The sequence below is a fragment of the Pan paniscus genome, chromosome 17, assembly GCF_029289425.2.
Source record: "Pan paniscus chromosome 17, NHGRI_mPanPan1-v2.0_pri, whole genome shotgun sequence".
Classification (NCBI taxonomy): Eukaryota; Metazoa; Chordata; class Mammalia; order Primates; family Hominidae; genus Pan; species Pan paniscus.
In genome coordinates this window covers 40868916-40892788 of record NC_073266.2, presented here as the reverse complement: position 1 = coordinate 40892788, position 23873 = coordinate 40868916, and the positions used below count along the sequence as shown (strand labels likewise).

General features: G+C 42.6%; 1 protein-coding gene across 2 annotated transcripts in view; it reads right to left on the bottom strand.

Annotated features, from left to right (window-relative positions):
• The window catches only part of RIOK3 (RIO kinase 3), a 30371-nt gene extending 20779 nt beyond the window's left edge, over nucleotides 1-9592 (bottom strand). For both annotated transcript variants that reach the window (XM_008955753.4, XM_034943446.3), the window contains exon 1: nucleotides 8796-9592. In XM_008955753.4, coding sequence (XP_008954001.1) covers nucleotides 8796-8858 — 63 coding nt within the window. In that variant the 5' untranslated portion in view covers nucleotides 8859-9592. The remainder of the gene's footprint in view (nucleotides 1-8795) is intronic.
• Between the last annotated feature and the right edge of the window lie 14281 nt (nucleotides 9593-23873).

Here is a 23873-nt window from a genome sequence, read left to right as displayed (position 1 = left end):
GCGGGCTGTGGTGGTGCGTGCCTGTAGTCCCAGCTACTCAGGAGGCTGAGGCAGGAGAATCGCTTGAACCCGGGAGGTTAGGGTTGCAGTGAGTCGAGATCGCGCCACTGCACTCCAGCCTGGGTGACAGAATGAGACCCCCTGCCAAAAAAAAAAAAAAAAAAAAAAAAAAAAAGCAAGAACAAACACCACATTTTTTTTTAATTTTATTTCTTTTTTTTTTTTTTTTGGAGACAGTTTCCTCTGTCGCCCAGGCTGGAGTACAGTGGCGTGATCTCGGCTCACTGCAACCTCCACCTCCCCGGGTTCAAGCGATTCTCCTGCCTCAGCCTTCTGAGTAGCTGGGATTATAGGCATAAGCCACCATGCCCAGCTAATTTTTGTATTTTTAGTAGAGATAGGGTTTTGCCAAGTTGTCCAGGCTGGTCTCGAACTCCTAACCTCAGGTGATCTGCCCGCCTCAGCCTCCCAAAGTGCTGGGATTACAGGTGTGAGCCACCAAGCCTAGCCCCGAAATTTTATTTCTGAACTTTAGAAGCTGAGAAACAGGCTCTTAAAACAATACCAATACACACAGTAATATTCTGTCAGACCCAGTTGACCTTCCTCAGTGACATACTCCTGCCTCAGACTTCTTGAAATCAAACTGTAGGTTTATTTCAAATTTATAATTTCTGAGGGAGCAAGATGCTTTACTTAGCAGCAGCAAATGATTATATTTTATAGCCTACTGATTAAGACCTTTACTATTTAGTAAGATGCCTAAGCATCTCCTGAACTTGCCCAGCTCTTTCCATCCCTCTTCCATAATTCTACTCCAAGGTATCCCATTCGCTGGGTTACTTTCAGAGCATCCTAACGAATCTTTCTGCTCTCAATCTTGGTAGTTTCCATTCTTCACACTGTAACACAGTAATTGTTCTAAAATGCAGATGTGATGGGTTCCATCTCCTTACTCAAAATCTTTTTTATTGTTTCCCATTGCTTTTAGGATAAAGTCCAAAACTCATTCCTTAACTACTACTGAGTGTCTAATTTAGAATATAGCATAAAATGGTATCTGTTTTAGCCACAAAATTATTTGATCAAGTTCAGCCAGTATAGGCCCTCTAGTTGGTCTAAAGGCCTGCTGCATGACACTCAGAGACAACTGGGCAAGTGACCTTTGTTCAGGTTCCACAGTACTGACATTCCGGAATTTACTTAGCTCAGGCTGTTTGGGTGGAGCAGCTAAGGGCGACAAATGATAACTATATTTATGCCTGAGTGAATGAGAATCAAGTTTTATCTAGTCTCACCCTGAGATTGAGGAAATACACCTGGTACCTAGCACATACCTACAATACACTATCACAGAACTCTTCCAGCCTTCTGTAAGGCCAGACTTGGGAGAGAAGAAGAGGCTTCCTGAAGGTCTGGTGTGTCTTTCATTCACTCAGAGCTTATCTGTAATTGAGTGGAGAACTCTCCTGGTAAGGATTTTAAGGTCTAGACTCTTGAAGCTTTCTATCATCTGGAGAACATAGCTAATTTTTTGGCCTCATGACTCTGCTGACTTCCTTCTGTATCCTCTAGGTAGAAGATACAATGCTGTTTAGCCTAGAAATGTTTCATCTGATCAGTTTCAAAGTCCAGGTTCCAAAAGGCAGGTGACTGTCTAACTCAGAATTCTCACTCACATTTGGCAATGACTAACAGTTACATAACAGACAATATCTGAATATTCACTATATTTAAGTCACTTGGTTAGATATACATAACTTACATAGATTACTTAAATCACACAACAATTGAGTAGTTGCAATCCATCCCCATTTTATGGATTTTAAAACTGAGATACACAAAGGCTTTTCTTTTAACCCAAGAAAACATCATAGATGGAAGTACCAAGCTCTGAACCAAGGCAATGCCAGGCTGCACTCTTAGCATTTTGCTATACAGCTTCCCTATCATCTCACCCTGAAATGTGTGAAGCAAACTGCCCTACTGACTGCAATATAAAATCCAAATTCCCCACCCTAGGCAACACAGCAAGATATCATCTCTACAAAAAAATTAAAAAACTAGCTGGGCACAGTGGCAAATGCCTGCAGTCCCAGCTACTCAGGAGGCTGAAGTAGGAGGTGGATCATTTGAGCCCTATGATTGTGCCACTGCACTCCAGCCTGGGTGACAGAGTGAGACCCTGGCTCTAAATAAATAAAATCCAAATTCCTCAGCAAAGGATGCCCTTTACAACTTGCCCTGATTTATCTTTCCAATCTCAACCCTCATCTATCCTACACTCTAGTAACACTAATTATATGCCAAAGATGGCATACTCAGGCCATGTGCAGTGGCTCACGCCTGTAATCCCAACACTTTGAGAGGCCGAGGCAGGCGAATCACCTGAGGTCAGGAGTTCGAGACCAGTCTGGTCAACATGGAGAAACCCCATCTCTACTAAAAATATAAAAATTAGTATTTTTTATACTAATTTACACTACAGGCATGGTGGCAGGTGCCCGTAGTTCCAGCTCCTCAGAAGGCTGAGGCAGAAGAATCGCTTGAACCCAGGAGGCAGAGGTTGCAGTGAGCCAAGATCGCGCCACTTCACTCCAGCCTGGGTGACAGAGTGAGACTGTCTCAAAAACAAACAAAAAAGATGGCATACTTTCCCCGCTGCATGCCTTCACACATTCCTTTCTCTACCATTGGTTTTTCTTCCTTCTTTATTTACACCAATTAAATGCCATCTCCTCTATAAGGCTATCTCAATGTTACCAAAGTTGGACCCTTTCCTTTGTGTTCCCATAGCAGTATGCAAACACTGTTAATGCAGAACTCATCACTGTATTAGGGTTCATGCATTAGCCACAATGGAGCATGAACCCCTTGAAGGGTAGAGACTTCTCATCCACCCTCAGAGCCCAGGATAGAGCTTTGGATATAAAGAGGCATTCCAGTATTTCCTGAGCAGTATGTTCCAAAAGAAAACACTGGAGTGATTGGCTGCAGAGGTCTGATGCCTTTCTACATCCCTACTAATCTAATGTCCTTTTCCCCATCTTGGAAAGTCTGCCCTTTTGCCTGCCCACTTCTGAGGTTTCAACTCCTTTGCCATCTGTCAATTAATTCTGCTAAGGTATTAAAGTATTAGCTGACAATTTGTCAGAAGAGGCAAAAATGACAGGCAGGAATTTTGTTATTTTGAGGCAGAGATTGACCTACTCACAGATACACTGAATCAGAAAGTGAAACAAGTAGAGACCTCAAACAGCACCGAAGCACCCTTGCTGTCCACTCCTACTGACCCTAGACTCTAGAGACTATACTACCCTGTACCAGCTCAACTGGTCCACTTCACACTGAGGCAACTTCCTTGGGTGAGGTAAATAAGTAAAGATTTCAGAAAGGCTGCCACTCCCATACTTTGAAATCAAACCCAAACTCTTCAAGCCAACAATTAAAAGCCCTCCATACACTTTTTCCAGGCTGAGACGGACAGCTTCTGGGGTGGGGGGAAGACCCACTGCATTTTCCCTATAGGCACAGTGGTTTGCTATCCCAAGTGCTCAGAAAATTTACTGCAGGCTCCTCCTATGAACAGGTACCATAGGTTGTATATAAGGGAATCCTCTGTCATCTGTGACTCTTCAGTAAACCGCTTTTTGTAAAAAATCTAACAAGATGGGGGAAACGCCCTCCATAATCTTGCTCTGTTCTAGCTATCCAAAGTCATTTCCTACTATTCCATTCATCAACACAAACTCCCTATAGTGTCACAATCTGATGGGACACCCCATACAATCCTTTCCAGTCAGCGATTCTACTTCAAAGGACATCCATCAAGCTTTTAACCAGCCTCCTGGTTCTTTCTTTCCTGTTGCTAAATAACCCTAAGACCCACCCTGTTTTCCTCTCCTTTGCAAAACCGCCACCACTGAACTCTGTTCCTTGGGGTTCTTCACTACTACCGCATTCTCCCCCACCTGCCTGGCTGCACATTAGTGGGGAATCATCTCCCTTTCCTTCCACTTCCTAAAGATATGACCTTTGCTGCTTGTATCATTTTTTTTAAAGGTTTCCTGCAGACAATTATGGGTAAAGAATCAAGTAAAATTAAAAACAGCAGCCGGGGGCAGTGGCTCGCACCTGTAATACTAGCACTTTGGGAGGCTGAGGCAGGCGGATTGCTTGAGCTCAGGAGTTCGACACCAGCCTGGGCAACACAGTGAAACCCCATTTCCACTAAAATACAAAAAAAAAAAAAAAAAAAAAAAATTAGCCAGGCGTGGTGATGCACACTTGTAGTCTCAGCTACTCTGGAGACTGAAGCACAAGAATTGCTTGAGCCCAGGGGTGGAGGTTGCAGTGAGCCAAGATTGCACCACTGCACTCCAGCCTGGGCGATAGAGTGAGACTCTGTCTCCAAAAAAAAAAAAAAGAAAACCAGCAAACGTGAAAGAGGCACACAGCAACAAAAATTCAGTCCTCTACTGGAAGCGAGTCAAGAGAAACATAACCTACAGGAAGGTCCCCTTTCTAACCATACAGCTAGAAGACATAATCTAAGTAGAATATTTAAGTAAGTAATTTTTCAACTCAAGACAAGTGTCTCTGAAAAAAATAATCTGGGACTACATAACAACACTAATCCATTTTTTAAAATTTTTTTGGTTTTAGAATAGTCTTACTTTTAAAAAACTAGAAAAAAACTGCCAAGACAGTACAGTTCCCAAATACTACACTCGGTAGTTTATCCTATTAATACCTTGCATTAGTATTATACGTTTGTCACAATTCACGAACCAATATTGATACATAATTATTATTAACTAAAGTCCATACTCTACTCTGATTTCCTTAGTTTTTCTCTAACATCCTTTTTCTGTTCCAGGATCCCATTCAGAATACATTTAGTTGCCACGTCTCCTTAAGCTCCTCTTAGGCAGTTGAGTTTCTCAGACTCTCCTTGTTTTTGATAACTTTGACAGTTTTGAGGAGTACCACTAATTTATTTATTTTTTTTACAACTCTCTATCAACAGAGCTACACACTTCCTCACTTTTGCTTACAGTTTGCCAATCCTCCCTTCTTGGAATATCCCCTAAAATTCTTTGTCCATAATAGTAGTTCACCATTTTGTAACTTGCACCCTGGTACTCTGGGAGAAGGATCCCCAACACCCATTCAGAGGGTCTATGAAGTCAAAATTTTCATAATAGTAATAATACATTATTTGTCTTTTTAACTCTCATTCTCCCAAGAGTGTGGAGTTTTCCAGAGTCTACATCAGATGTGATGACATCATCACTGATGGCCAGTGGAATGTGTGCTTGGTATTCTTGTGTTTTCTAAAATTTTCTAAAGAGTAGATTTAAGATATACAGGCATTTTTAGATATTTAACCCAGTTTGTTCTCAGTATTTCTACTATGCTCTTATTACCCACCTTCACTTATATCTGCTACAATCTACTTAGCTGTGAGGATGGATTTTCTTCAGATACTTCAACCTCACAACAGGTTGAATGAAAAAAGAAGATAGAAGAATCCAGATATCTTCTAATAAGTCAGATGTTAGAGATTTGCAAAAATATAAAATACTGTTCACTAATTTTTGTTTTCAAATATAGTTTTCTTTTGGCCAGGTGTGGTGGTTCACACCTGTAATTCTAGTACTTTGGGAGGCCATGGTGGGAAGACTGCTTGAGGCCACACGTTCCAGACCAGCTGAGCAACACAGTAAGATCTCAACTCTATTTTTTTGTTTGTTTTCTTTTTCCACTTTTCTCACATGTTCTAATCTATTTTTTAAAGTTTTCTTTAAATATAAAAATGCTATTTATGTTAACATATGACTTTTTTTTTTAAAGCCAGCCAAATTTAGCAGCGGGGAGGTTGTATATCAACTTTAGTGACACTAATGTTAATAAGTTCTGATAACCCACTACCATCAGACTAGCATGACTTTTAAATGACTTAAAATTTTTCTATTTCTCAGTTTTAATTTCAGATTGATAAATATCAATTGATATACTCAATGTAAACAAAAGACATTTGGGGTCCTCAATTTTTGAGAGTATAAAGAAGTCCGGGCTGGGCGTGGTGGCTCACACCTGTAATCCTAACATTTTGAGAGGCCAGGGCGGAAGGGGGTGGGGTACTGCTTGAGCCCAGGAGTTCAAGACCAGCCTAGGCAACATGGTGAAATCCGATCTCTACAAAAAAATACAAAAATTGGCTGGGCGCGGTGGCTCACACCTGTAATCCCAGCACTTTGGGAGGCCAAGGTGGGAGGATCACAATGTCAAGAGATCGAGACCATCCTGGCCAACATGGTGAAACCCCATCTCTACTAAAAATACAAAAATTAGCTGGGCATGGTGGCATGCACCTGTAGTCCCAGCTACTCGGGAGGCTGAGGAAGAAGAATTGCTTGAATCCAGGAGGCGGAGGTTGCAGTGAGCTGAGATCATGCCACTGCTCTCCAGCCTGGTGACAGAGCGAGACTCCATCTCAAAAAAAACCCAAAAATTAGCTAGGTGTGGTGGCACTGGCCTGTAGTCCCAGCTAATCAGGAGGCCGAGGTGGGAGCCTGCCAGGTCAAGGCACAGTGTGAGATGTGATCATGCCACTGCACTCCAGCCTGGGTGACAGAGTGAGACCCTGTCTCAATTAAAAAAGAAAGAGGCCAAGGTGGGCGGATCACGAGGTCAGGAGATCAAGACCATCTTGGTTAACACGGTGAAACCCCGCCTCTACTAAAAATACAAAAGATTAGCCGGGTGTGGTGGTGGGCACCTGTGGTCCCAGCTACTCGGGAGGCTGACAGGAGAATCGCTTGAACCCAGGAGGCGGAGCTTGCAGTGAGCCGAGATCGCGCCACTGCACTCCAGCCTGGGCAACAAAGCGAGACTCCGTCTCAAAAAAAAAAAAGGAAAAGAAAAAAAAAAAAAGAAAGACGCTGGGCATGGTGGCTCACGCCTGTAATCCCAGCAGTGTGGGAGGCCGAGGCGGGTGGATCACTTGAGGTCGGAGTTTGAGACCAGCCTGGCCAATATGGTGAAACCCCATCTCTACAAAAAAAAATACGAAAATCAGCTGGGCGTGGTGGCAGGCGCCTGTAATCCCAGCTACTCAGGAGGCTGAGTCACAAGAATTGCCTGAACCCGGAAGGCAGAGGTCGCAGTGAGCTGGGAGCAAACCACTGTACTCCAGCCTGGGCGATAGAGCCAGACTCCGTCTCAAATAAATAAATAAATGAAAAGGAAAGAAAGGAAAGAAAAGAAAGGAAGGAAAGAAAGGAAAGGAAGGAAGGAAAGAAGTCCTGACTAAAAAGTTTTGAGAATCCTTCCATTTTTCAAAACCCTCCTCAAATCTTCACCTCCTCCATGTAGGCTTCTGTAATCACTTTGGTTTTCCAAAAGGTTAGGGAAAAAAAGGATTAATGATCGTACTTTCAGCCTGTTTCTAATTGTTTTGCCTTTCAAAACACTGTCCTCCCAATAGAGCGTCTATAAATCCCAGAAGCATTTTTGTTGCACAATGAAAATGGAATTTTATAGTTCTGATGATGTACACTTAAATAAAAATATGACTGTTAAATAGTTTATTACTGAATTAGTTTTGTAAGTGAAATTTGTTCTGAGATTAGGATGTATTCTGAATAGAGTCTGTCTCATTTGACATTTTTACCAGCCTTTGCCAATGCTTAACTGAAGGACTTTAACATACAGGGTATATATTCATAATACTAGTCTGTCTACTGATTTCATCCTTTTATGTCTGCTAATCTTGACCTTGTAAACAAGGTCTCAAGGAAAAATACACAAAATAACATGCAGACATAACCACATTTGCCAACGCAGTATCTCAGATTCTTCCAACAGCTGTACGAGAACTTTTACAAAATTAACTTTTGGTTACTTAATAGCTAATTATTGGCCCCTTTTCCTGTTAAGGCCTAGCCTGAAGATCTAATAAGACCTTTTAAATGGGAACAAATATTCTGTGTTAGCATGTAAAGAACAACTATGAAGCTAAAAAAGCTAGACTCCTTCACGACCTTAATTTGTGGAACAAAAAATCCCAATGGAAGCACTCTGCTCTCAAGCAGACCCTCCATAAAGTGGCAGAAAAGTATTTTCATCCATATAATCAAAGTATCATGAAAAGGACCTGCCTGGAAACCAGAAAGCAAATGTGAAATAAAGGTCTTTAGTTTGCCACTCTATGAAAAAGTTTAAACGTCAAAGCTTAGGCAGATAATGAAATTCATAAGCACTTTACAGTCCGTGGTGCGCACTTGAATTTCAGCGTCGAGGGAGGAGGGTGCGCCTGGGTTTTATCTTTTACTACTTCAAAAACAAGACATTTCCAAACTGGGATAACCACACTTATCAAATTAAGTAAACAGCTTCCTAAACCAACTTTCTGTCTGGCTAGCTGTGTATTCGGCTGACTCACTTGGCCATTGAAAAACAAGATCGTGCTTGTTTCCCCTCCAGTATCATCAGGGTGTGTAAGCCAGTCCTGCTCAAATACATGCTACGGTGATACAGAAAGTACGCTGAAGAAATAGAGAGCCCTAACCACTCAAGGTGGCCTTTGGGAGATCCAGCCGCCCTCCGCCCCTCTTTTCGCTCCCTCCATCCCCATCCCGGCACCCCCGCGGCCAGTGCCTCCTTGACGAGTTCGGCGGGGTCCCGCCCCAGAACTTCCCGAATCGCCCACGAAGCCGCCCTCTCCGAGCTTTCCGAGAGATCCAGCCCGTGTGACCAAGGCTAGTACTCCAGTCTCGTCTGCCACTTACCTTGCTGGGTCCCCAGGCCGCTGCCGTCCCGGGCTCAGGCGATGCCACTCCTACCAGATCCATTCGGGGATGAAGGCAGAGACAAGAACAGAGCAGAGAGGTGGCAGGACGGGCAGCAGGCTCCGCCGAGGAGACAGGCGGGACACGGGCGACTAGCTGCTGATGTCGGAGCGCAGGTGACAGATGGCGGCGACGGCGGCGGCCGCGTCCGGAACTGGATCTCTCCTCTTCCGCCCTCTTCGCTAGGACAGTCGCTTGCAATTGGCCGCACGCCCCTAGCTCCTCCTTAAGGCACCTTTCCCCGCCCCCGGGCGGGCTACTTCCGGCCGCTGACCGCCGGGCTCGGAGAAGCAAGCATCAGCTGGCTGTCGCTTGGGGTCACGTTGCCTGTGTCGGGCAGGGCAGGGCAAGAACTGGGTGTGGCTTCCTTTGGCCCAGGCTCTGCCCTGTCCCCGCACTGCCATCTCCTTCTTTCCTCCTTGGCACCCCAAAAATTGCCGCTGGATCTAAACTAGATTAGACTGGTGGATTGTAAATAAATAAACAAACTAGGCTCTCTCTGTTCATTCATTATTTCCTGGAGCAGTTCTAAACTGGGATGACTTGGGAGACAGAAAACGGCAGGTTTATAGAGGGAAAGGGCCTGGAAAGGACGGTCGGAGTTTGTGGTTGTTGTTGTTGAAGGGCGGGGCGTGGAATGCGGAAAATGTGTAAAATGTGTTACGTAACAGTGAACAAAAATAAGACTGCATAATAAAACTTTTGATTCTGTATTTTGTAGAGATTCTAATAAAATGACCAGATAAAAGATAACTAAGCATTGCATTTCACTTAGTATATCAATGCACTGTTCAAATCTTTCATTAACTTTTTAGTCCTCAAAATTACCGTGAGAGCTAAATTATTATCTCTATTTTACTGATATTGAAACTGAGGCACAGAGAGGTAAAGTAATTTAGTTGAGGTCACACAGATAACAAGTGGCAAAGCTAATAAGGGGTGAACCCAGACAATCGGTTTGGGAACTGGACTGGCTGTACATTATATTTTGACTATAAACTATACACTGTCTATATGTTGTATATTCAAACATTCTAGAAATAGGTACTGAATAACTGTTTTCCCTAAATCTCAGTTCTGAGTCAGTATCTCTAACTGTCCATACTTGAGAGCCCTGGGTTACTGATCTTAATGATTTCCATTAGCACACAATCTTTGCCTCCTTTCCATTCCAGGTGAAAACATGTTCTGAATCCTCCAAATACCCCTACTGCAATAAGGCAAACTATAGCCATATGATAGGGTGCAGATGTGTGCTTGGCAAATGTTGCCTATATATGTGAATGTGTGTGGAAATTGTGTTCCTTCCTAGTGTTCAAAGGATTATAATTGGACGATAAATAGTTTAAGAAAAATGGGTGTAACTATTAATAGAAATGGACTTCTCAATTCTGGCTAGGAAAAAATAGGAGAGGGCTGGGCGTGGTGGGTCATGCCTGTAATCCCAGCACTTTGGGAGGCCAAGGTGGGTGGATCACCTGAGGTCAGGAGTTTGAGACCAGCCTGGCCAACACGGTGAAACCCCATCTCTACTAAAAATACAAAAAGCAGCCGGGTGTGGTGACACGCACTTGTAATCCCAGCTACTCAGGAGGCTGAGGCAGGAGAATCACTTGACCTCGGGAGGCGGAGGTTGCAATTAGCCAAGATCATGCCACTGCACTCCAACCTGGGCAACAGAGTGAGACTCCGTCTCAAAAAAAAAAAGAGAAAAAAAAGATTAAAAGGAAAAGACCAGACCAGAAAGAAAGGCTGAGATGCAGTGTATGACAAAAATGTGCCAGTGAGAGACTATTTGGGGGATATGTCAGAAAAGGACAGGAAGTCAAAAATAAAACTAAGAATCTGAATATTCTTTTTGTTTTGTTTTGAATGTAAAGGAGAGAGGTCAGATCTTTTTTTTTTTTTTAACTTTTTTCTTTTCTTTTCTTTTGAAATAGAGTCTCGCTCTGTCGCCAGGCTGGAGTGCAGTGGCATGATCAAGGCTCACTGCAACCTCCACCTCGTGGGTTCAAGCGATTCTTCTGCCTCAGCCTTCCGAGTAGCTGGGACTATAGGCGCGTGCCACTGCACCCGGCTAATTTTTGTATTTTTAGTAGAGACGGTGTTTCACCATGTTGGCCAGGCTGGTTTCGAACTCCTGACCTCGTGATCCGCCCGCGTTGGCCTCCCAAGGTGCTGGGATCACAGGCGTGAGCCATCGCGCCCGGCCGGAAGAGGTCAGATCTACCCAGATGTCAGGAAGGATTCCTTAGAGTAGATGACACTTGATCTCAGCCTCACAAGATGACCAGGCATTGGTGAGATGGGCTGTAAGGTGGAGCGGGGCCTTCTGTACAAGGGGAGCAGTCTTCAGGGTACCTCGGAAAAGGCCAGGTGGTTTGGCATGGTCAGATGTAGGGTTCAACAGGGACAAAGTGAGAGAATGGGTTGGAGAATGCAGGAAAGGTTCAGGTCCAAGAGTTTTTTTGTTTTTGTTTTTGTTTTTTTGAGACGGAGTCTCACTCTGTCGCCCAGGCTGGAGTGCAGTGGCATGATCTTGGCTCACTGCAACATCCGCCTCCCGGATTCAAGCAGCAATTCTCCTGCCTCAGCCTTCCGAGTAGCTGGGACTACAGGCGCGTGCCACCACACCCAGCTAATTATTATTATTATTATTTTTTTTTTGACACAGTGTCACTCTGTAGCCCAGGTTGGAGTGCAGTGGCGCAATCTCGGCTCACTGCAACCTCTGACTCCCAGGTTCAAGCGATTCTCTGGCCTCAGCCTCCCGAGTAGCTGGGATTACAGGCGCCTGCCACCACACCTGGCTAATTTTTATTTTTATTTTTTTGTATTTTTTATTAAGAGACGGGGTTTTGCCATGTTGGCCAGGCTAGTCTCTAATTCCTGACCTCAGGTGATCCGCCTGCCTCGGCCTCTCAAAGTTCTGGAATTACAGACGTGAGCCACCGCGCCCGGCCAACACAGTCTTTAAATGTGTTAATACCTTCAGTCTAATTTCAAGTCTCAGAAACTTTTTCTTTCTTTATTCCAACTCTGATCCAATTTCTCTTATTTCCAAGATGTGATTCTTGGGTTTTGGTGCTGATGTTGGCAGTGCCAGATGGGGGCAGGGCAGGATGGGAGGCAGGCATCGCAATGGAGGTCAGGAAGTCTGAGATAACTTCCGTTTTTTGATTGGTTGACTGGGTGGAAGGCGGTGCCTGGAGATCTGGTTTGAAGGGAAGATGATAGAATTAATTTTATGTTATACATGTCACAATTAGGTTGTTTATGGAACACAGCAGCGATCAAAAACTGTAAATATACATTTATTTGCCTGTTTTTTTTCCTCCCAGGAGAGCAGGAATTGCGTTCACTATTGTAAACCAGTGCCTAGCATGGTGGCTGGCATATAGTAGGCACTCAATAAATATTTGCAAATGAACAAACTGTATGGATGCTGTTTGAAAGTGGCCAATAGGCAGTCTAGAGTTTATGAGAAAAAATAGGGGCTGAAAACAAAAATTTAGTAGCCATCATAACTACCATTTATTGAATGCTTACTATGTGTTTAAACATTTCAAATACATGAGCTCATTCGGTTCTATTTTTTGTTTTGCTTTGTTTTCATGATAGTGTCTCCCTCTGTCACCCAGGCTGAGTGACAGCTCACTGCAACCTGGAACTCATGGGCTCAGGTTATCCTCCCACCTTAGCCTCCTGAATAGCTGGAACTAAAGAGACGTGCCACCAAGCCTGGCTGATTTTTAAATTTTTAGTAGAGATGGGGTCTCGCTATGTTGCTCAGGCTGGTCTTGAACTCCTGGGCTGAAGTGATCCTCTTACCTTGGCCTCCCAAAGTGCTGGGATTACAGGCATGAGCCACCACTCCTGGCCGATTCTTAAAACAATTCTGGGGGATATTGTTATTCCTATATCAGAAAGCTGAAGGTTGGAGAGCCTGATGTGACACAGAATGAATTATGTGGTTTATAATGGCTGTGGAGATAATTTTTTGTTTTTTGTTTTTTTATTTTTGAGACAGAGTCTTACTCTGTTGCCCATGCTGGAGTGCGATGGCGTGATCTTGGCTCACTGCAACCTCCGCCTCCCAGGTTCAAGTGATTCTCCTGCCTCAGCCTCCTGAGTAGCTGCGATTACAGGTGCGTGCCACCACGCCCTGCTAATTTTTGTATTTTTAGTAGAGGTGGGGTTTCACCATGTTGGCCAGGCTTGTCTTGAACTCCTGACCTCAGGTGATCCACCCACCTCGGCCTCCCAAAATTCTGGGATTACAGGCATGAGCCACTGTACCTGGCTGGACATAACTTTAAAAGGAGCTGATTGTTAGGAAGAATGCAGGGAGTTAGGGACAGGAGATTTTGATGCATTGGAGTAAAGAAATTCAGTGGGAGAAAGGACACTTTCTGGAGCTAAAGAATTAAGTTGGTGTGGATGTGGAGAAATGGGAACCCTCGTACATGGCTTGTAGGAATGTGAAATGGTGCTCTGCTGTAGAAAACAGTTTGGCAGTTCCTCAAAAAGTTAAACATAGAATTATCATATAACCCAGAAATCCTATTCATAGGTATATACCCCAAAGAACTGAAAACAGATAACCAAATACTTGTATGTGAATGTTTACAAAACCATTATTCATAGTAGCCAAAAGGTAGAAGCAAACCAAATGTCCATTAGTGGATAAATGGACAAAATATGATATATACAAATAATAGGATATTATTCAGTCATAAAAAGGAAAAGTTATGGGTTGATTTTGTATCCCCACAAAATTCGTATTTGAAGTCCTAACTCCCAGTACCTCAGAATGTAACCATACTTGGAGATAAGGTCTTTGAACAGGTGATTATGTTAAAATAAGGCCATCAGGATGGGGCCCTAACCTAGTATGACTAGTGGCCTTATAAAAAGAGGAAGAAACCCTAGCACCATACTCATGCACACAGAGATGACCATGGGAAGAGGCAACCAGAGGGCAGCCATGTGTGGGCCAAGAAGAGAGGCCTCAGAGGAAACCAACCCTGCCAATACCTTGATCTTGAACTTCCAACCTCTAGTACTATGAGAAAATAAATGTTTGTTGTATAATCACCCAGTCTATGGTATTGTGTTAAGGTAGTCCTAGCAAGCTAATACAGGACTGAAGTACTGATATATGCTACAATGTGGATGAGCATTGAAAAAAACAAGATGCTGAGTGAAAGAAGTCAGACATAAAGGTCACATATTCTATGAATTCATTTATATGAAAAATCCAGAATAGGTGAATTTATAATGATGGAAAGCAGATCGGGGGTTGCTAGGGAATGAGTGGGGAGGGGATAATGGGGAGTGACTGCTTCAAGGGTAAGCTTAATGGGGTTTTCTTTAGGGGTGATATAGGTGGTGGCAGCACACCATTGTGAGTCTGCTAAATGCTGAATTTTACACTTTAAAATGTTAATTTTATGTTATGTGAATTTCAGCTCAAATTTTTAAAAAAGTAACAAAGATAGTGGGCTACTGAAGGATTTTAGAGGTAGAGAAGATGCAGGCAATTCTGAGGTCAGAGGAAGCCATAATGAAGAGGTGGTGAGGTTGAGGTTGGGAAGCTTAACGGATCAGGATAAAAATGTCAGTGTATTGGATGGGTGATATGCGTGGACCCTAAAACCACCCAGCAAGATGGCAGGACTTGAGGTAGATTGGAAGAGAATGTACTGGTGCCACAGTCTTAGACAATGTGCAGATTGTACCCAAGAGATTGGTAGATGATGCTAAGGAAATTTAGAGGTCATGATAATGGAAAGGTTAGAGACTGGAGAGACCTGACAACCTGAGGGGCCAGGAATAACATTTTGGGAGCTGTGCTGGGGAGAGTGAAGAATGCTGCCCTGCCCTGGAGGGAAATGAATAGTTCCAGAAGACCCTAAGGTTTTAAATGAGGCAAGGAAGTAGGGAGGGCAGGCTGTAAGGACAAGGGAAGTTGATTAATCCCTTGTTATGGAATGAGTTCCCATGGGTTTTGTGGTTTAACAATTTTAATGGTTGCTTGTTGACAAGTTAAGATACATACCTGATGCCACCAACTATGTACTCTTTTAAAAGGAAGATAGAAGGACATGCACAATATTTACAAATTCTACATTTACAAATGTTGCTAATAGGAAAAATGTGGTTTACCAATAACAGCATTTAGTCCTATGTGATTTAATAGTGAGTCCTTGAATGGGGAAACGGCCATTTTGCTGTCAGGCAGAGTAAGCACAATGTTTAGAGGCTTTGGCTCCAGCTCCTACTCCCTGTCTTCTCTGCTGATGAACTCACTGCTGGTTCTCTTTTTTTTTTTTTTTTTTTTTTGAGATGGAGTCTCGCTCTGTCGCCCAGGCAGGAGTGCTGTGGCGCAATCTCGGCTCACTGCAAGCTCCGCCTCCCGGGTTCACGCCATTCTCTTGCCTCAGCCTCCCGAGTAGCTGGGACTACAGGTGCCCGCCACCACACCCAGCTAATTTTTTTGTATTTTTTTTTTTTTTAGTAGAGATGGGGTTTCACCGTGTTAGCCAGGATGGTCTCGATCTCCTGACCTCGTGATCTGCCTGCCTCGACCTCCCAAAGTACTGGGATGACAGGCGTAAGCCACCACACCCAGCCAAACTCACTGGTTCTCAGCAGGAACAAAACTATTTGAGAATCTGCCCTGTCTAAACACATGAATCAGCAGATTCTTTGGTCTCTAAAGAGAACAGAAATAAGGCTCTTTAGTTTTTAATATTGAAATAAGTCTATTCTGCAAATAGCTGTTTCAGGCAATGAACAACTATCTATTAACTACCTAGGATGCCCCCAGTCCTTTGGGAAAAACAAAGAACTGTGAGATTGCACTTGGAGAGATAACAATAGTCACACAATAACATTCAATAACAATACAACACCTCTGTCTCAAAGAGTGCATGATTTATTTCCAAATGACAGCTATAGACACAAACATTTCAGGATTCATTGTGGGGTAGTGAGATCTGGAAAGGCTGCGTGGCACCAAAGTAGGTCATGAACGCTGGGGAGAAGCTGTAACGCTAGTTTGGGTGGAAGAACAGCCTAAGACTAGGCATAGGGGCAGGAAAGCCCATAATATATTTAGTGACTGCTGAGTAGTTTCATAAGATTATTAGATGAAATGTTACAGATATGGTTCAGTTAGGGTCAGCTGGGACTCAGCAGTTCTTAAGCCTATCTAACCCATTGCCATTTTTAATAACAAAGATATTGTTTTGCTCCCTTTACTGCATAGTATCTTTTAAAATTGATATATAATGATCGACTATAAGGGATAAACAAAAGGAAAATTATTTTTATTTATTTATTTTGAGACAGAGTCTTGCTGTGTCACCCAGGTTGGAGTGCAGTGGCACAATCATGGCTCACAACAGCCTTGACCTCCTAGGCTCAAGCAATTCTCTTGCTTCAGCCTCCTGAGTAACTGGGAGGTGTGCACCACCACACCTGGCTACTATTTTTTATTTTTATATTTTGTAGAAACGGGATTTCACCATGTTGCCAAGGCTGGTCTCAAACTCCTAGGCTCAAGTGATCCTCCCGCCTTGGCCTCCCAAAGTCCTGGGATTACAGGTGTGAAGCACTGTGCCTGGCTTCTAGCATCATTTGTTAAAAAGTGCTGTTCTTTGTTCATCGGATTGTCTTGTCAAAAATCAATTGGCCATAAATGTGAGGGGTTTCAATTCTATTCCATTGGTCTATATGTGTATCCTTATGCCAGTACCATACTGTCTTGAGTGTAGCTTTGTAATAATCTCTGAAATTAAGAACTATGAATCCTTTAACTTTGTTCTTCTCTTTCAAGATTTTTAGCTATAAAGGGTCTCTTTAATTTCCATATGAATTTTAGGATCAGTTAGTTAATTTCTGCAGAGAAAAATAAACCAGGTAGAATTCTGATTGGGACTGTATTGAATCTGTAGAATCAACTTGGGGATTATTGCCATCTTAATAATATCCAGTTTTCCAATCCATAAGCATGGGATATTTTTCTGTTTAATTTTATTTATTTATTAATTAATTCAATTGGTCTTCTTTAATGCCCTTCAAAAATATTTCGTAGTTTTCAGATAATAAATTTTTCATTTATTTTGCCAATTTTTCGTAAGTATTATGTTTTTTATGGTATTTTACATAAAACTTATTCCTTAGTTTTATTTTCAGATCGTGCATTGCAAGTGTATAGAAATATAATTGATTTTTGTATATTGATCTTGCATTCTGCAACTCGCTGGATTCATCTACTAGTTCTAACAGTTTTTTAGTGTATTCTTTATGGTTTTCTATATGTGAAATTTTGTCTTCTGTATTAGAGATAGTTTTATTTCTTCTTTTGAAATCTGGATGCCTTTTATTTATTTATTTTTCCTTGCCTTGTTGTCCTGGCTACAGCCTCCAACACAGTGTTGAATAGAAGTGACAAGTTGGTTATTCTAGTCTGGCTTCTGATCTTAGGGAGGAAAGCACTCTTTCATCATTAGCTATGATGTTAGGGTGTGGGTTTTTATAGAAACCTTTTATGATATTGAGGAAGTTCCCTCCTATTTCTAGCTTCTGAATGTTTTGTTTGTTTGTTCGTTTGTTCGAGGTGGAGTCTAGCTCTGTCACCCAGGCTGGAGTGCAGTGGCGCGATCTCGGCTCACTGCAAGCTCCGCCTCCTGGGTTCACACCATTCTCCTGCCTCAGCCTCCCGAATAGCTGTAACTACAGGCGCCCGCCACCACGCCCTGCTAATTTTTTTTTTTTTTGTATTTTTAGTAGAGACGGGGTTTCACTGTGTTAGCCAGGATGGTCTCCATCTCCTGACCTCGTGATCCACCTGCCTCGGCCTCCCAAAGTGCTGGGATTACACGCGTGAGCCACCACGCCCGGCCATAGCTTCTGAATGTTTTTATTGCGAAGGGGTGTTGAATCTTGTCAAATGCCTTATCTATGTCTAGGTATCCTTTATTATATCAATATAATAAATTATCCTTTATTAGATATTGTGTATTATATGAACTGGTTTTGTATGTTAAACCAACGTTGCATTCCTGGGATAAGTCCCATTTGGTCAAGCTGTATATTCTTTTTCATGTTGCTGAATTCCTTCTGCTAGTGTTTGGTTGAAGATTTTTGCATCTATATTCATAGGAGATATTTATATTCTCTCTGTTTTTTAAGGGTGATTTAAGGAGTTTCAAAATGTGTGCTACTGCTTCTGTCATCTTTTGAGAATGTGTGCTATCATAAAAATTTATTATTAAAAAAAGATTTGTGGGGGAAAAATCCCACAAGCCATTGTTTTATCCAAGCTTCCCTCTTTTTTCATTCAATAAACATTTATTGAGCATTTATGAATATATTATCAAAAAAAATTAATGGGCGGGGCTCAGCAGCTGAAGCCTGTAATTCCAGCACTTTGGGAGGCCAAGGCGGGTGGATCTCCAGGTTAGGAGATCGAGACCATCCTGGCTAACACGGTGAAACCTCGTCTCTACTAAAAAAAAAAATTACAAAAAAATTAGCCGGGCATGATGGCGGGCGCCTGTAGTCCCAGCTACTCGGCAGGCTGAAGCAGAAGAATGCTGTGAACCCGGGAGGCAGAGCTCGCAGTGAGCCGAGATTGCGCCACTGCACTCCAGCCTGGGCGACAGAGCGAGACTCCGTCTCAAAAAAAAAAAAAAAAAAAGGAGAGAGATCGAGACCATCCTGGCCAACATGGTGAAACCCCGTCCCTATTAAAAAATACAAAAAAAATTAGCTGGGTGTGGTGGTGTGTGCCTGTAGTCCCAGCTACTCGGGAGGCTGAGGCAGGAGAATCGCTTGAACCCGGGAGGCAGAGGTTGCAGTGAGCCGAGATCGTGCCATTGCACTCCAGCCTGACGATAGAGTAAGACTCCATCTCAATAAATAAATAAAGTAATTAATGATAATGCCCCTTTGGTCTCAAACATCTCAATTAATAATACAAGTACATATTTTCATGTGCATAGCAAGTTTACCTCAATCTCACATTAACAGCTATGGTTCGTCAATGTAAAATCTGCTGATTTTGTTTTAATTCAGTCTTTGTTTCTGGAACAGAATAATACAGCTTTGGAAAAAATCAATACCTCTGGCAATATCTTTCAGCACTTTTACTGCTAATGTCAGTATCAATTTTCATGACTCACTGTTCTGGTTGTTCCCACTTGATAAGCAAAATTTGTAAAAGAAAACAAGTTAAGCAATGATTGGGAAATAATAAGGCCTGAATTGAATTTGCTCTTCTACTGAAAGAGCTCAGAGAAATCTCAGGTAAATACGAACCATTGATTTCAAGAAAATTCTACTGGGCAAAAAATTTCTTTGTAAGGACACTTTAGCTCTGAAATAAGTTTCCTAAAGTAACTTCAAGGAAAAATAACTCTTTATCTGATTTATGCTTTATGCTATTTATCTGATTTAAGCTGTATTTATCTTTTCCAAAGGTATATTTACCTTTGATGTAGAGATGATATATCTGGTGTTTGCTTGGATAATATAGTTTGATAAGCAGTTTACTTAGGGAAAACAAATAATTAGTTCTTTATTTGCTGGCTATACAATCTCTAAATAATTTTGTAAATTTTAATCATGTAACTAAAGAAGTCTAAATTATCTTATACACAGTGATTGTTTCCGGGTAGGCATTTGTCCTGAGATGGTCTAATTTTAAGGAAACACAGGCTTGTTGTTTGTCGAATGGGGGAAGAGAAATTCTCATTCTGAAGCTGAATGGGCCACAGGTAGCCCTGGTTCCTCTGGCAGCAGTAATCACATGAGAACCCAGGCGCCCTGGAAAGCAGCGCCAAGGGTAGGAAGAAACTAAGTTCTTGGTTGGTGACCATTTATCATCCAAACCAAGACACTTGTAGGAATGAAAGGGGTGCTGTTAATAATTATGCTAGGACAAAAGCATAAATCAGAAGTGTTTTAGGCAAATCAGGATCCATGGTCACCCTAGTTCTTGGTGATACCCCAGGTATTGTTGAATACCTGGACCAAACTATACTTGAAGCCTGATCTATCTGGACTTTTCAGTTACATGAACCAATGTATTCTTATCATTTGAGCCAATATGTGTTAGAAGTTCTCTGACTTACACTAGAAAATATCCTAACTGATGTAGTCTCTTAGCTTCTTTCCAATTTCTTCTCTGTTTTGAAGCCATTGGAATCCCCCCTGCCCACCCTACATGTCTGGAAACAATGTTAATAATCTTCCATCACATACGTTTATACATACCACTCGACTGGCATTTCTGCATTTGATCAGAAACCAATTTCACATTCTGCCTATTTTTTGACACTTTAAAATAAAATTAAATAGCTAAATAGTACAATCTTATATTAGAACTATTAGATTTTGGCTGGGCACGGTGGCTCACGCCTGTAATCCCAGCACTTTGGGAGGCCAAGGCAGGCGGACGGCTTGAGTCCAGGAGTTCAATACCAGCCTGGGCGACATGGCAAAAGTTCATCTCTACAAAAAATACAAAAATTAGCTGGGCATGGTAGCACGTGCCTGTAGTCCGGCTACTCAGGAGACTGAGATGGGAGGATTGCTTGAGCCCGGGAGGCAGAGATTGCAGTGAACCAAGATTATGCCACTGCACTGCAGCCTGGGTGACAGAGCAAGACCTCACCTCAAAGGAAAAAAAAGAAAAGAATGATTAGATTTCTTTGATAATAATATATAACAGAAGTGTGATTAAACTCAATATAGTATGAATACCTTTAATTAGGAACTGAATTGGCATACTCATTACTTTTTAGGCAACACTGTACAAAGCCTGGACAATAGTGAAACAAAGCAATAACAACTAGCAAAGAAGTTTACCAACAAAAGTGTTTCTGCCAATGCAATTTAAGTTACTCATTTGCTATAGTTGTTATCCTCTTAATAGCAATATCCCTTTAAAGGCAGTCTCCTGTGAGGTTGTTTGATGTCCATGTGGCAAGCTGGTGACTGTAGGTGTCTTTTGTGTTATGGATTCCAGACCTTTTTGGTATTATATGTGTTCCATGCTACTTGACATTTTAAAATCCCGTTCCTACATCACTTCATTGATGCATTCATTCAGTTGATAGATTCCTTCATCATGCCTTTATCAGTGTACCTAGTTTGTGTAAGGCACTGAGCTAAGCATAGGGGCGCCTATGTGCTCCAAGAGTTGCCATGTGGCTGAGGAGAGAGAGTATGCATCTCCCTGACTCTAATACAGCTTCTTTTTATTGTTTTAATTTTTTGGGGGGAAAGGGTATTGCTCTGTCACCCAGCCTGGAGTGCAGTGGTGTGATCTTGGCTCACTGCAACCTCCGGCTCCCAGGTTCAAGTGATTCTCCTGCCTCAGCCTCCCAAGTAGCTGGGATTGCAGGCGCACCCCACCATGCCCAGCTAATCTTTTGTATTTTTAATAGAGATGGGGTTTCGCCATGTTGGCCAGGCTGGTCTTGAACTCCTGACCTCAGGTGATCTGCCCACCTTGGCCTCCCAAAGTGTTGGGATTACAGGCACACTCCACCATGCCCAGCTAATTTTTTGTATTTTTAGTAGAGATGGGGTTTCACCATGTTGGCCAGACTGGTCTTGAACTCCTGACCTCAGGTGATCCACCCGCCCCAGCCTCCCAAAGTGCCGGGATTATAGGTGTGAGCCACCACACTCAGCCTAATACAGCTTCTTAACTGGTGTGGCTGGGCAAGAGTTACAGGAGTTCCTCCTCAACTTCAGGGAGGCCTGGAAGCATTTCAGACTCTAAGCAGTGTCAGCAATTTAGCCTGGGGCTCTGAACAAATACTATCATTTTCTTCATGAACCACAATATGGAAAAAATGTAAGATGCTAATTATTGTAATACGTATTAAAAAGTAGTACTGGAAAAGAGAGGAGAATAAGTTATGCCTGAAGTGCTTGAGAAGAGCTAGGTGTAAGTAGGATTCCCAGAGGCAGAAAGTAAAGGGAAGTGGAAAGTAATGATTTAAGAAAATACACATACGCTGTGATTCTGCAATCCTCCTGTTGGGAATCTATTCTACAGAAATTAAACCAGCAGGAGGTAAAGACATATGTACAAAGATGTTTATTATAGCCTTGTTTGTTGTAGCAAAAGACTAGAAACAACATAATTATGTCAACAGCAGAATAGTTGAATACATTACGGTATATCCATACTATGGAATGCCTGCAGCTTTTTAAAAAAATTAAATCTCTATGTGTTGACCTGTAGTTGTAAAAGTAAGTTGTTTAGCAATGTGAATAGCTAGATCCATTTTCGTGAGGCAACGAATTACAAATGGGTATATGTTGATCTATGAATACGGAGGAAGGTGTAGAAGGATACACCAACCTGTTAGTATTGGTTATGTGGGTGGTTAAGAGTGTGGTATTGGTTTGCTAATTTTTCTTTTATAAATCTCTATTAGTCTTGTTACAATGATTTTTTTTTTTTTTTTTTTGAGACGGAGTCTCACTTTGTCTCCCAGGCTGGAGTGCAGTGGCACGATCTTGGCTCACTGCAAGCTCCACCTCTCAAGTTCACGCCATTCGCCTGCCTCAGCATCCCGAGTACCTGGGACTACAGGCGCTCGCCACCACGGCCGGCTAATTTTTTTGGTATTTTTTTAGTAAACACGGGGTTTCACCATGTTAGCCACATTGGTCTTGATCTCCTGACCTCGTGATCTGCTTGCCTCGGCCTCCCAAAGTTCTGGGATTACAGGCATGAGCCATCGCGCCTGGCCACAATGATCTTTTTAAATTGTCGTTAAAGATTGGTGTTTTGGAGAGGGAGACACAAACCCTGGGGCAAGAGTGATAGGTGAAAAGCGAGTGTAGGCTTGTGAAGGGGCCTCCTTGTGAAGTGTTAACTTCTTACATGATTTTATTTCTATGGAGAGGAAAATTTAGTGCATTTGAAGCTTCATCTCCTCTCTTCCTGTTCTGTATTTTTGCTTTTTAATAACCCAGTGTACTAGTCTGTTTTCATGCTGCTGATAAAGACTTACCCGAGACTTGGTAATTTATAAAGAAAAAGAGGTTTAATGGACTCACAGTTCCACGGGGCTGGGGAGGCTTCATAATCATGGTGGAAGGCAAAAGGCACGTCTTACATGGTGGCAGGCAAGAGAGAAAAAATGAGACCCAAGCGAAAGGGGTTTCCCCTTATAAGACCATCAGCTCTGGGGAGACTTATTCACTACCACGAGACGAATATGGGGGAAACTGCCCCCATGATTCAATTATCTGCCACCAGGTCCTTCCCATAACATGTGGGAATTATGAAAGCTACCATTCAAGATGAGATTTGGGGACACAGCCAAACCATATCATCCAGTCTTGGTAGAGAAAGCTATACCCATCTGTACAAATGGTTTGAAGGAGACTGTGGGAGAAAAGGGAGGGAAGGGGTGACCAGCCTACCTCCATCTCTATGTTGGTCCCCTCTGCAGACCAACCAGCAGGCCCAGGAAGAGACCTGTGGAAAAGTGAGCAGAGGCAAAGGACTGCGATGAGACAGTGGTGGCTGGGGAGTGGCTTCAAGGGGACAAGCCAAGGTCAGCCCTCCCTCAATGCTGGAGGGAGCAGAGAGAAACAAGGCATGCTTCTGAAAAACAGAAAAATTACATAAGGGTTGGTGTGTCGTTTTCCATCCACTGCTCCAGCACCGAGAGCCAGGAGGACTTTTGCTGTGGCTTAAGAGTGATGGTTTCCCCGTGTGTGGGTGTTTCTGAAAATCTGTGTGTTTCTACAGGCAGAGAACACTGGCACTTCTTGCTATTGTCCAAGTCCATCAATAGGTTTTCTTGCATGTTTACTAACATTTGCCGGAAGCCTCATGAGTCCAGTTTTCCACCCTAGAGACTAAGAATAGGAATAGGAATAGGAATAGGGGCTGTGCTTGGGAAAGGGTTCTTATTTTATAGAAATGTCAAGAGAATGGAATGACTTTAAATACAAACAAAACTCAAAAAACCT